The sequence below is a fragment of the Pteronotus mesoamericanus genome, unplaced genomic scaffold (assembly GCF_021234165.1).
Source record: "Pteronotus mesoamericanus isolate MK-2021 breed Mesoamerican mustached bat unplaced genomic scaffold, CSHL_Meso_final contig_25, whole genome shotgun sequence".
In the NCBI taxonomy this organism is placed as follows: domain Eukaryota; kingdom Metazoa; phylum Chordata; class Mammalia; order Chiroptera; family Mormoopidae; genus Pteronotus; species Pteronotus mesoamericanus.
In genome coordinates, this window is record NW_026555105.1 from 38,632,220 (window position 1) to 38,646,713 (window position 14,494).

Consider the following 14,494-nt stretch of genomic DNA (forward strand, 5'->3'; position numbering starts at 1 on the left):
TCAGGTTCAAGTATGCTCACAGCCACTTTAGTTGTAATACCTGAAAACTAAACAACTCAAATTCCCTTCCACTGGAGAATGGATAAACAAACCGTGCTGTATTCACAGGATGGAATCTCCACAATTAGAAGAACGAATTACTAACACATGAATGAATCACACACACACACAACCACATGTTGAATAAAAGGAGGTAGATACAAAAACATACTATATGAGTTTATTTATTTGAAGTTGAATAACAGGAAAAATTAACCTATGGTGGTAGTTGGGGGGAGTATAACTAGTAAGAGGCACAGGGAACTTTCTGGAAGAGGAGATCGTGATTGAAGAAAGGAGTACATATGTGTATGCATAGTTCTTTCCAGAGGTGAGTTAGCACTTAAGCATGATGGTAATAAAGTCCAAAGGAGCACTAATGTCTTTTTAAAATCTAAAGCTACAAGGAACTCATGATCATATATTCACCAAAATAAACACGCATGGGTGTATCTCTGAATCATAGCACGCAGGCAGCACAGATATGGTAGGATCAGGTCATCACTGACAAATTCGTCATCTTGCCCATGGAAGCAGGTAGTTCGAGAAATATAACGCAACTATTAATTTACAAATTTATATCAATGTGGGGTACACTCAAAGCTGAGTTTGACAACCTTGAGAGCTTTCAAATCATCTTTCAAGATTTCAGCGCGATGATAGATGATGCTGAGAAATTCCACTAGATGGCGCTGTGACCACTGACGCCTTATACTCTGGAAAGCTATAGTGGCCTACCTGTGTGTGGGGAGAACAGACAACAGGGGCCTGCTGGTGATCTTCGTAGCAACTCTCTGTACCCCACACACTCCCTCCACTCCTTTCTGTCCTGAAAATATTCCTCATCCCTTCCCACCTGACGCCATTTGCCAAGCCATCTCCCCAGCCCTGCATTATTCAGAGGTGAATCAACCTTTCATATGGTGGCCTAACTAGCAGGTGGGCAACAGATTAGTTTTTTTATTCTGCTTGTTTTTGTACACCAGGTTTTGTTGATGGTGGAAAGCCATTTGAGTCTTTTGGGGAAAGAGCAACATAGTAAAGGCTTAGTCCACAGGCCATCAATTAGGATATAGATGTCTGAAGAAAGCAGTACAGCAGACTGGTGAAGCAGAGAAATGAAGCTGATTATTTATTTACTTATTTATTTGCCCATTTTATTTCCCCAGCTGGCAAACTGGAAACAGTGAAATGGGCTTTCACCTGGCCACTGAGTTTTGTCTTATACTTCACTGTACCCAACTGCAACAAGCCCCGCTGGGAGAAGTGGTTCATGGTGACATTTGCTTCCTCCACACTGTGGATTGCAGCCTTCTCCTACATGATGGTGTGGATGGTGAGTGCATCAAGGGTGCCACAGCAGCACTAGATCTCTGTAGAGAGAAAAATACGCTCAACCAGAGGAGAATATGGATTGGGGTTTCAGCCCAGTAACTATCAGTCAGCTATTGCAGCAATGAGCTGCATAACAAAACACCTTTAAACTCAGTGGTTTAGAAACACAAGCATTTGTCCTCTTGCTCACATGTCTGCAGGGTGACTGATTGGACTAATCTCGGCAGGCACTGACTGAGCAGCTCTGCTTCAAGCCACAGCATGGTCACATTTGATTCAGACAACAGGTGGGGTTCATGTCTACTCCATATGTTTGTCCATTTTCCTGGATCAATGGCTGCCTGCTGAATTGTCTTCTCATGGTGGATCATGGGAATGCACCAAGTCAAGTGGAAACACAAGGTGCCTCTTAGGGCCTTGACTGTGGCTTCCACCCACATTCCATCAGCCATACCCAACATCAATGGAGTGGGGAAAATATACTCTACCTGTTCCAGTGGAAAGGGCATCAGTGTTACCAGGCAAAGGGCATGGTAAAAAATGTGAGGAAATGGAGTGATAATTTCTCCTATCAGAATAACTTGCCCTAAGTCTCAGCTTCTTCAACCAGAAAATGAGCTCACTGGGCCAGAAGGGTCCCTTCTGAAGCTAAAGCAATGATTCAGGTATTGCCCTTGACTGTGGGGTCAGAAGAGCCTCTGCCTTTAGAGGTTCTTTTAGAAAATGCAGCCAAAAGATATGTGCTTTTAGGAAGTACAGGCATACATACATGTATTGCCTACATATATATGCCTATACTTTTAAACTGGGAAGCAAACCTAATTCATTAGAACTAGAATTGGGCATAGATTAAAAGCCATGACAAAATTATGCAAATCTAAATTAATCTTGCTTGGGTTAGACAGAAATGCAATATATAAGTTCTGGAGAACTAAACTCAAGAGATTTAAAAAAAAATAGTTTCCGAATTGCTCTTGCCTTCTTGGAATGCTGCCACCTTGTGAAGAGGCCAGGCTAGCCTCCCTGAGGAGGAGGGCACATGAGGAGAGAGGTCCAGCTGACAGCCAGCACCAACTGCCATACATGTGAGTGAAGCCATCTGAGATCCCTCTTCCCAGCTGACCCACTAGTGGACCAAGGCTAGACCAGCTAAGCCTAACCCAAATTGCTAATCTACAGAGTCCTAAGTAAATAAAAATGCTTATTGCTTTAGGCCCCCCAAAAAAGTTCTGAAAAGATTATTTTGGAGGTAACAAATTTGTAAAATTGACACAATTAAATCATAATTATATTTTGCTCTCAACATCACAGAAACAGGTCATTTTTTTTTCAACCCAAATCTTACAGCCACGGATTTTTCCCTCGTCCTGTATTCGTTAACATTTTTACTTGACAGTGCTGTCTCTCTTCCAGGTTTGAGGACTAGTGTTAGTGTCCCTGACCTCCAGGTGCTCAATGGTTTTCTCCCAAATCCACTAACATGCAAACTCACTGACCAATCTGAAGTTCACCTTCCTTCTGTTTGCCTCCTTCTGCTCTGGTGGAGGTTTAGTTCTAAGAAGTCCTGAGAAATAGCCAGGAATAGTGAGGAAACAAGGGAAGCAGGAGACCTGGCCCAGCCACCAGGGGAATCAGTTTCCCAAAACCCCAGACTTGACCACAATCATCATGATAACACCCGCAGGCAGCTGGGCAGAAACTGTGTTCCAGGCCAGGCCCCAAAGAACCAACCTGATTCCCACAAGAACCCAGCTGAGACTTGTTAGAAAGAAAAATGAAGTTTGGCCAGGATGCTTATAGCTACATTTCTCAAAAGCCTCCTCAGAAAAACAAACTGAAATGCTGTGTTTCTGCATTTCACTTTCCTCCCTGGAGAGAGGAAAGCAGAGATCCCAGGGCCACCCCAAGTTCAGTTCAGCACTGAATGGAAATGGAATGCATCCTCCAGTTTGAAAGGGAATGAGGCTGGCATCTCAACTGATCTAACTTCCCCCAAACCTTTGGACTGTGAAGGAGCAACTGTGATTTGGGGAGGAAGTCTGGGTGCCATGCATAAGTGTCCCTTTCAATCACTGGCAGGGAGGAACTGTGAGAATGTGCTACTTACAGCATGTGGTTGGCATTTCTTGTAACTTTATAGAAAGTGAGGTCAGATGACATGCTGAAATGACCAGTTCATCTCAGCTCTTGTAAGTTATCCTCTCCCGAGGTCAACATATAGGGAATTGTTCTCTTTCCCACTCCCCTCTCTTTTGCCACTGCCCGCCACCCCCATCATGATGTCCTACCAACTGCTTTCCTCTCAGTCTTACCATCTGGAATTAGGGGGCAAGAATGGAGTCATTTTCCTAATGGAAGCACTGGCTCAGGCTAAACTCCTCCTATGTAGGTAGAGCTACTGCCTGTGCAAATGAGCCTGCCTGCCCAGGTGGGAATGCCCCCTCTGCCACTCTCTCGCACATCTGCATTGGGTAATGCCTCAGTTTCCTTATCTGAAGAATGGAAATAATGATAGCACCTACTCCACAAAATTTTTGTGAAAATTAAATCAGTTAAACCCCATGAACATCACTTAACACAGTGGCTGAGTAATTAATCAGCATGACTGATATGGTGTTGAAGATGATGTTGACAAAGGTGATGTTAAGCAAGCTTCAAGGGAAGGAGGAAAGGAATCAGCTGTTTATGGCTTTTCCTACAAGACTGGATGGTGTGAATTCCCATCACATATCTTGGGACTTGGATGCTTAAATTCCCAACCCAGTGTGGCAGCCATGTATTATGGGTTTCCCAGGACCATCATGAGTTTACATATTCCATCCCAATATTGCCTTTTCCCAGAAACTCTTTTTTTCCTCTCTCTCAGGCCCCCTGCCCCACCTGAAAGGAACAGGTAAAAAAAAAAAAAAAAAAAAAGGCCAGTCTTTAACTAGAAAAGATGAGCTACATAAATGCACTATGGTCTCCTGACCTGCATCCCCAGTCTGCTCCATGAGACCTTCCCTTTCTGTCTTTATACAGAGAGCAGACGGTGCCCCTAGAGAAACCGACCAAATTGCAGCCTTTTCTGCTTCTTGGTCAGAGGGTTCACAGGCAGGTAGCCCTAGATCAGCCCTCAGCTCACCACCTATTCCTGCTTCTTCTAGGTCACGATCATTGGTTACACACTGGGGATTCCTGATGTCATCATGGGAATCACCTTCCTGGCAGCCGGAACCAGCGTGCCCGACTGCATGGCCAGCCTCATCGTGGCCAGACAAGGTGGGGCCTCCAATGGGATAGGGTAGGGGAAGGAAGTAAGGCCTCTCAACAAGGGTGTGGAAGAGAGAGTGTCCACATGGCAATTCCCAGGGCTTTGAATCCCAGCTGGGAAGGAGTGATGGGTGACTTCAGTGCCATGTTGGTTTGAAGGCTTCTTGATATCAGAAAAAAACAGAGAAACAAGCCAGAAGGCCCACTCTTGAGAAAGGCAGAGATGATTTCTAGATAATGCCTGACCTCCCCTTCTGGAGGCCATATTACCATTTTTCTATTATTAAAAATAGTAATAAATATAACAATAGCCAATCTTTGCGGAGCACTGCACCCTGAGCAAAGCAATTTAAGCACATTATCTTCTATAATTTAAATAATTCTATGAGTTAGGGACAATCATACACCCATTTTCTGGATAAAGAAACTGAGGCTTAAAGAAGACAGAGGTAACCTAGGGTTTACCCCATTCCAGTAATCCTCAAAGTGGCAGTTGCCAGAGGTCACTCTTCAGTGTGTGACAGTCCCTCCCTCCTTCAAGACCAAGCTCACAGTTTACTTTCCAGGATGAATGCCCCCTTGGTGGCTATGCCCTCCCCAGCACCTCTCTAACTGATATGCCTGATATATGCTAAAGGACCTTTGTTTTCAACAAAATATGAAACTATGGCACTGAGTATGGTGTCCTCTACAAGTCCTCACGAGAGTCTACTGGTTACATTATTTTTCTTAATATTGCTCAGTAGTTTAGAAGAACTGAATACAGTGTAGAGCAGGTGGGGGACAATACTGAAATGTATGGGTTGGTGAGATCATGAGCCACTTTATAAAACTGTTGAGTTTATTCCTTTCTCTAAGGATGTATCAGAATTTTTTTGGAATCATATTTTTTAATCACATTTAACCAGTGTGATTAAAGGTCATATTTGAAGTAAAGGTCAGCAGTTTGAAGAATATGTATTTTTCTGCTCTGTTGAAAATGCATATTCTATTCTAATGACTGCATTTTACAGTCAACATCATTCTGTAGTGGCCTGAGAAAGAAACAAATATGTGAGCTTTCAGACGTGCCAGCTAGGTCTCTGGCTGTCAGACCAAAGGCTTGGGAGAGTCCCATGTGGGGCCCCTGCACTCCCTTGGGCCCACTTCCCTCACTCAAGCGACCTCTTGTCATTATAGGAATGGGAGACATGGCCGTGTCCAACTCCATTGGGAGCAATGTGTTTGACATCCTCATTGGCCTCGGTCTCCCCTGGGTCCTGCAGACTCTGGCTGTGGATTATGGGTCCTACGTAAGTGTCCTTTTTCCATGGCTTCTCTTTAAATCCAGAGCTACGTGAACTCTGCTGTTAGCAGCATTGGCCACTGTGACTTTGTCTCAAGGAAAGGAGATATGGAAATACTGATGTTGAGGAGAAAACAAATTCCCCCCATCAAAGTCCTTCCAAAGTCAGGCTTGTGGGGACATTCAAGACTCAAGGGCAGGGTTGGAAAACTTTTTCTTTAAAGCAACAAAGAGTACATACTTTAGGCTTTGTGGGCCAGATGGTCTCTGTCACATCTACTCAGCTCTGCTGTTGTAGTCTAATCAGCCATGGGCAGTATGGAAGTAAATGAGTGTGGCTGTTTAAGTGCAACTTTATTAATAGAAATGGAAATGTGAATTTCATATAATTTCCACATGTCATGATATATTATGATTCTTTCATTTCTTTTCAACCATTTAAAAATGAAAAAAGTAGTCTTCATTCATGGTCTGTGCAAGTCCAGGTCATGAGCCCGATTTGGCCCAGGGGCCATAATTTGCCAAGCCCTGCTCAAGTGTGTTTATTTTGGTTGAAAATACTTTTTTTTTTTTTTTTTTTTTAATAAAGGAAGGAACACAAAATACAAGATTCCCTCTCTGCCAGGAATCTGGCAACTGTCATACCCTCCTGTGACGGCCTCCATGCTTTCTCTCAAGGTTAAGCTGAATGTAGTTTCAGGTGGATTTGCAAGTAGGTGACACAGGTGATCCAAGTAGGCTTCAATGCTCTGTCCCAATTTGCCAAAATGTTCTCCCTTTGCTACTGGAAACTTCTGCCCTAGACACTGTCCAAAGACTGGGAGAAATCTCTAATTGAGGAAGAACCTGCCATTAGAGATTTCTTCCTGTGTCTGGAAGAAAAAAGTATTGTGCCTCTAAAGTTTTTACACTCTGCCCAGTGCTCTAAATGGGTTGCCGAGCATGACTTTAGTCTGTCTGTACAATGTGTTTTAAGTAATTGTATATTCTGCAGAAAATATTGTAGCTCATTTTAACATATGACAGTTGTCTTCAAAGCTGCTTGATTAATGGCTGTTTAAACTAGAAAAGGTATATCCAGCTGGTTGCAATTGCTGGGGAGAATACACTTCTTTAGTCCTTACAGTTGGACTAGTGATAAAATAATATAATTGACACAAGACTAGATTAACAGGAGAAATATCAACTTAATATGTATGCGCAGGAGAATATGATGCTCAGATCATAAAATGAGGCTCAGAGAAATAATTGAACCAGGCACCTTTTTATACTTTTTAAACAAAGAAACAATGAATTTGAGAGAAACTGACAGAACAAAGAAAGCGCTCATTAGAAAGAAATCTAAGCAAGGACTAGGCTTGGGTAATAAATTAGTAAAGGCGGTACATTTGTTTATACAGGCTTTGGGCTCTGGATTCTTTTAACTCTTATGGTAAAATTATCTCTTAGCCCTCAGGAGCAGGGAGGGCACCTATCACATGGGAGATTTACCTCCTGACTTTACGGGAACACAGGGTTGGGCTTTTCTGCTTATACAGGCCAATTCTTAAGTAACTGTAGTTCAAAATAATCAATATTCCATTGTAGATTATCTTGAGGCACCATACCCTGAGCCCTGACACATGAAATTTAAATCCATACAGAAAGGCCACATGTTTTAAATTCATGAGAAGTTACCTGTTGGCTGAGAGTTTTCATCAGAGGCCATAGTTGATCTCTGTTGTCTCATTCTTTCCTCTAAGTGCTCTGTCTCTTCTAAATGCAATGTTGTGTCTCTCATTTCATTTCCTGATTCATCTGTATAGCCCATTTTCATTGGCACTCCAGATCAGCTCAGAGCACTGGGTATGGATCTATTGAGTTCATTAACAACCCACCTGGCTTATTCCTCTGTCTCTTTCACCTTCCAACTTACCTCTTATCAAAGGTATGAAGCAGTAAAATTCAGACCTATGGGAATTTCAACTACTTTTTGTCTTCCCTGGTATACAAAAAGAAGGCAGCAAAAATATAAGAAACTACATTCTAACCTGGAAAATCAATCTATGAATAATACATTTTTACCACATCAACTCTCTCCAGGGAAGGATGGACAGGTAGGAACAGGGAATGCAAATCTTTTCAATGTCCCTAAGATCTATTATGGTTTTTTTTTTCTTTGCTGGGATTACAGGGTACAATCATAGAAGGTGAAATTAAAAACTCCCAAAAACAAAACTCAGAACTCACCCTGGAAGTAAACCAGTTTCTCTAATCAGCTTTGAAAACTTCCTGACTGAACGAGGATATCAAGCCAGTAATTCTGACTCAACTAGGCACATTGTCTGAAAGAAATAATACCCAAATGGCCTGCCTTCCTTTTCTTCCCTCTGACATCCTCCCAACACTCTTCAGAGAATGGAAATTTAAACAAAATTCTCATATCAGTAACTCGCAAAGCCATGAAAACATGCCACTTCAGGTCTCAAACTCTAGTGACAGGATGACATCATGAAGACAAAAATCAGGCCCTATTAGATCTTTGACTTAAATTTATGTTTTTCACCTGAAGACAACATAATTGGGTCATGCTGGTCATTGTGCAGGAATTGTAAAAGGAGTATACCTAATCCTGTGGTTGAAGATAGCTTTTATTGTTGAAGGGAAGGGAAAATACAGAAGGAAAGGTGGCCATATCTGGTTTATAATCAAAGCAATGGCATATGGGAGAGTGCTCTTGGGAGAGACTTTTGGTTGGGAAGACTAGAAAAAGGTGTGTCGCATTGCATTATCATCCAAATGCTGCTATTTCTGTAACCAGTGCCAGAGAGATCTTAACTTTATTCCAGAGATGCAGACATCCAGTGGAGTCCTCTCTTTTGAAAGCAGAAATTCATTAATATAATCAAGCAGTTCATGAACACCAGGGAAATCAAGGAGATTCATTTTGTATATAGTGTGAAGTAGGGGGTCTAACTTTATTCTTTTGCATGTGGATATCCAGTTTTATTTATTGAAAAGATCTCATCTTGAACTTTAAAAATTCTAACAAAAATGTTCTAGTTAACTTGTTTTTCAGTAATATTCACAACTTAGGAATTGCTTCTTGCCCATTTCCTTTTTAGTTCTGATTAAAAACTAAAGTTTAGTTTTCCTGACAGTGAAGATAATCACTATTTTGGAATGCAGGATTCTAGAATACAGAACTTTAATTAAAATATAATCATTGTGATTCTGAGTCAGCAAGAGAAAGTTAGGAATGAAATATTCTCATCAAAAATAATTAAGGTGCTGGCATGGAAAGAGGTGGACTTCAATTATCTGGAAAACTTTATTTCTACAGACAACTTCTTTGCCTAGTAATGTTAGAGCAAACTAGTTGCCCAGTATTTGGCCCAACCAATATGTATCTTTTAGTTCTCCTAAAAGTCAGGTGTCCCAGAACATGGCCCTTGGAACAAGACCGCTTCACACAGGGGTAAAGGGGCTCCTACCAGGGGCTTTCATTGTCTCTCCAGCTCATTCTTCAAGTGTCAGCTTAGATGTCAACTGTATTCTCGCAAGCTTGGGTCAAGTGTCACTCCTTTGTTTTCAGCAGCTCCCATCAAAGCTTTCCTTTGTCTCTTTGTCTGAGTCTCCCCCACAGAGGCGATTTCCCTGAGAGCAGGAACTATGTCAGTTTTATGCATCATTTCCTTTGTGCCCAGCGCAGTGCCTGGAACTTAAAATCGCACAAACAAATATTTGCTGACTGGCTGACTGGCCACATGGCTGGCTGGATGGATAGATCAATCTTAAGTTTCCCATCAACATCACCTCAGCTGGGGAGGAAGGTGTGTGAGCACAGCAGAATGTAGGAATAAGCTGACCTGAGAAGAGAGCAGGGTACAAACAAAACAGCAATAAGAAGAGCTTAGCATTCACTGAGTACCTACTATGTGCCAGGCACTCTAGAGACACCATGCACACATGGTATCATCTAACCCTGACAGTAGCTAAATTGGGCAAGGCTTATCTCTTCAGTCGGTGGTTATAATGCACCTACTGTGTGCCAAGAACTTGGTGAGGCACTGGGAATACAGAACAAACAAGATAGACTAGACCTTCCCTTCTACAAGGTGCATAAGCTAAGGAAAACAGACAACCTATGAGTGACAAACACATAAGTGCACTAAATTTGGAGAACAAAATCCTATTGAGACCCATGAGATGGGTGATGTGATAGACAGCAGGGAGCACATATCACTCTAGATTCATTGGAAAAGGAGGTATAGGTTCTGTGTCAAGAGGTGGATGACAAAAAAAAGATTTGGGTGTGTGGAGGAGACTGCAGGTGCAAAGACACTGAGGTGGGCTGTATCTGAGAATAGAAGGAAGGCCAAGGTGGCACAAATACAGGGGTGATGTGGGCTGAGTAAAGTGGGCAGGGGTCACAGGTTGCACTCTACGTGCTATGCTGTTATAAATCCCCTTGTGCAGATCAGGAAGCCACAGCCTAGAAAAGTCAAACTACATAGTTAGAAAGAGGCAGAGAGAAGGCAGTGAGATTTGTTTCTCTCCCCAAACCCCAGAGACTAAAAGGAAATCATGCCACAATGGCCATTGTGCAAGAGGTCCATCACTGCAGCAGAGCCATCCCTGAGTTTGAATCTTTGCTAGAAGAAAGGACAGGGTGTATTTATTAAGGCTAAAGTGAGCTCTTCAACTTCATGTAAAGAAAGAAGTATCTGGAAGAGGAGAGGCCTCCTGATCCTGACTCCTGTTCTAAAAATCCCCACAGGCTCTGTAGCAGCTTAAAATCTGCACTGCTCTTGGCCATGGTATGTGGTAAGTCTACAATGGGTTTCTGCCTGAAGGTTGGAGGGACATTCTGGATTCTTCCATGAGGATTACCTGTTTATACAGCCCCTGGGTCCCTCCCTGGCTCTCATCAGGGCCTCCAATGCTAGCCACCCACGCCCAGCCACATCTGGGAGCATCATTGTATAACATCATGCCAAAATGCAGAGTTACTTGGAAAAATAGTACCAGGTTCATGGAAAAGCAAACTTAGGGGCTTGTTTGCCATAAGCATTTTTGCCTTCCCTCTTCTCCACCTACAGCTTTTCCCAGGAGAGAGGCTTCATTTCCAAAAGTTCACTCAGGGGCCACCTTCCATTACCACCGCTGTAACCCCATGACAGCTGTCTGCATCTATGACATCAGAACTGAGCAGACTTCTATGTGGGTTTAGGGGCCTCTCCTGCCCTTGCAAGGGACCTGCTGACAATTCTGAAACAATTTTTCCATCTGGACTAGATGGGAGTTCCAAGTCATAATTATTGGATAATTACCATCGAGACAGCTGTTTTATGCATTTGAAAGCAAGGAATGAAAGCAGTATTACAGATTTTGACATTTCTTCACACTTGTGGCATTCTCAGAAGCCAGCTAGCTATTTAAGTGCATGAAATTAAAAAAGTATTTCTAAGAGTCAAAGTTTGGAAAATGAGCACCTTTTGCCCTCTTTTGGCAATGAGCTTCTGTCCCACATGCTCAACAGAACTAGGAAAGTCACCAGGCAAACCCCAGGAAGCCAGAACAAAACTCAGGCTTCTGAGCTCCAGTTTAAAAATGCAAAAGAAATCCTATAAGTAAGAGGGAGGAAAAGAGTCTTTTGTTTGTTTGTTTGTTTGTTTGTTTCCAAGTGAAAGACTACCTGACTCAAGAATCCACAGAGGTAAAAAAAAAAAAAAAAATGTGACCAGAAACATCCTCACACCAGACTTTCTACCCAGTTCATTCTTTCTCTGATTAAACATTAATCGAATGCTTACTATGTGCTAAGCTGTAACAGTTTCTGGGGAAGCTGCTGTGAGCAGGACAGACAACTTTCTGTGCCCATGGAACTACAGTCCCTGGAAGAAGACAGAGTTATGCAAGAAATCCAGAGCAAAGTATGGTATGTTCTCCCAAGGGCTGGTGCAGGAATCGGGAATCGTGGCAGTGTGTGGCATTTTATGACAGGGGTTAGGGGACCTGGAATACTTGAGAGAAAGTCATGTATCTGAATAGCTCATTTTCAGAGCTAAGCAGGTATTGAAAGTGAGAGGATTTTTTCCAAGCAGAAGGAACAGCCTATAGAAGGCCAACATATGAGAAAGCTTCATACACCAAGGGTAGCTCCTGTGGCTGGGAGTAAGGTGTGGGCAGTGGGAAGTGGCAGAAACAAAACCAGAGAGAGCAGCTATGTGGCAAAGGACACTGTGAGCCATGACAGTGGAAAGAATGAAGGCTATTAGAGAGGAAATTTTGTCTTTCCCTGTATGTGCCTTTAAGAAAGAAAATTCTGATTCCTACATGGAGAAGGGACTGGAGCCCAACAAGACAGACAGCAAGCAACACAATCAGTTTTTAAGGCACTGTAACTCTAATATAGGGAAAGGGAATTGAGACCAGCAATTCACTCTGCCTTGGCAGTAGTAGTAAAGCTGGAGAATGGTGGAAGGTGAAGCAAGAGACTTCAGAAAAAGAAGCAGCAGGATCTGGGGATGGATTTAACATAAGCCCCTGGACATCTGCTAATGGGGAAGTGAGGTGGGGCAAGACAAGGACCTGGTCATCCAAGATTTTCTTGGCCATTATAAGAAGTTTGGATTGTTTTCTAACTGACTTTGAGGAGTTTAGAAAAGTAATGGCATGATTCACTTTACATTTTATGATCAGATTAATAAATGCATTAGAAGGCAAGGAAGAAAGGAGACACACCGAGAGCTGGTGACAAGAGATGCTAGTGACATGGGCTAAACTGATAAGAGAATAGATGGGGAGAAAAGGATATTTTTAAGGAAAAATCAATGAGATTTTCTGATGTCTGTATAGAAGGGAAAATATAAAGTAAAAAAACCAAAGGTAACTTCTAGTTCTTTGCCTGAGTAACTAAGTGTATTATGGTGCCATTTATGGAAGTGAGGAAGTCATCATGAAGGTAGAGAACATACTTAAGAGGAAATGTCAAGGGTTCCACTTAGAACAGATTAAGTTTCACATGTCTGAGGATCATCCAAGTGGAGAGAGCAAGTAGGCAGTGGAATAAATGTGTTTGAAGTTCAAAGTTGAGGTATGGGCTGTAGGTATGAACTTGGGAGTAATAGCATTATATGTTTTTTTACAGCATAAAGCTCATGAAAGAAATAAATATAGATAGAGAAGAAAGCCCAGAACCATATCTTGATGTCAGGTAGGGAAAAAACACAGTGGTAGAGACTGAGGAAGGGTCAGCCAGAAAGGGGGAGAATGGGGAGAAACTGGGTTCAGGAGAATGTTTCAAGAAGGGTGGTGCAGCTCTGACTGGTGAGGCTCAGTTGATTGGAGTGTCATCCCACAGTCCAAAAGATCACAGGTTTGATTCTTGGTCAGGGCACATACCTAGGTTGTGGAATTTGATCCCTAGTCAGGGCCCATGCAAGAAGGCAACCAATTGATGTTTCTCTCTCACATCGATGTCTCTCTCTCTCTCCTCCTGCTCTCTCTCTCTCAAAGCAGTGAAAAACTGTCCCTGGTTGAGGATTAAAACAACAACAAAAAAACCCAGAATGGTGTAGCCACATATATCAGGGCTTTTTCCAACATTCTTCATCTGAGGCCAGTTCTGACAGTCCAACAATCGCCTTTTCTAAGAAGTCTACCCCCAGCCAAATTTACTACTTTTAGAATCACATGGATCTGTCATCTCTGATGTGCATGTCTGCCTAAACTCTCTCACTGAGGGCATGAGGGAAGGACCTGGATCTTACTCAACCAGTGCTCCCTTGCACCCAGCAGAGGGCCTCTGTAGAATGACTCAATCATTCTTGATGCCTTCCACATCTTTCCTTCTCACATTTTTAGCAAGCATTCCCAAATCAGGTTCCTAATACCTGGACATTGCCCCAACTGCCAGGGCCAGTTGTTTTCTTTCTTCTGTAAACACCTGCACCAACCCCCAGGAAGAAGGAGGTGCTGGAGCCAGTTTGAACAAGGCTCAAGAGAAAAGATTGTGCAGCTATTCCTAACCCCACCTTCAGTGAGCCCATGTTGATAGCTTGCAGTTGACTGTGGGGATAGTATTGACACCGTGGAAATCAGCAGAAGACCAGAATGCCACTGCAAGTGTCAGTCTACAGTATCCCCACAGGATCTGGACAGGTAACTTGGAGATAGTTGGGTGACATCTTAATAAATGATTCTTCTTGACGTTGTTTTAACAGAGCTCCTGGGAGCTAAGTGACACCACCTAATACCTTTAAGGTGAATCTTGACCATTGGATTTCAGGTCCTGTGTTAGGAAAACAAGGTGATACTTAGGGGAAGGCAGGATCTTCATGGGTCCCTTGTGGAAGGGCTCACCGTAAGTCTCCAACACCTGAAACTGATTCATCTCACTGTCTGTCAAAGTTTAGCTACGCCAGAAACCACTCAATCTTGAGACTAGGATTCAGAGTGTGGGTTTATTCGGGAGAGGCAGGAAAGTCCTAGAGGAGCGAGGAGGTAAGGGGGGAAGAGAAGGTAGTCAAGGGGCAGGCATGTTAGCAAAGCCCATACTGCACTGGGCAACTGGGGCTGAATCCTGGGGGAGCCCTGAGA

General features: G+C 42.8%; 1 protein-coding gene across 1 annotated transcript in view; it reads left to right on the plus strand.

The window, feature by feature from the left end:
- The window catches only part of SLC24A3 (solute carrier family 24 member 3), a 545,985-nt gene that overhangs the window by 516,612 nt on the left and 14,879 nt on the right, over positions 1-14,494 (plus strand). Inside the window, exons 13-15 of the mRNA XM_054574120.1 lie at positions 1,209-1,375; positions 4,521-4,635; positions 5,806-5,918. Coding sequence (XP_054430095.1) covers positions 1,209-1,375; positions 4,521-4,635; positions 5,806-5,918 — 395 coding nt within the window. The remainder of the gene's footprint in view (positions 1-1,208; positions 1,376-4,520; positions 4,636-5,805; positions 5,919-14,494) is intronic.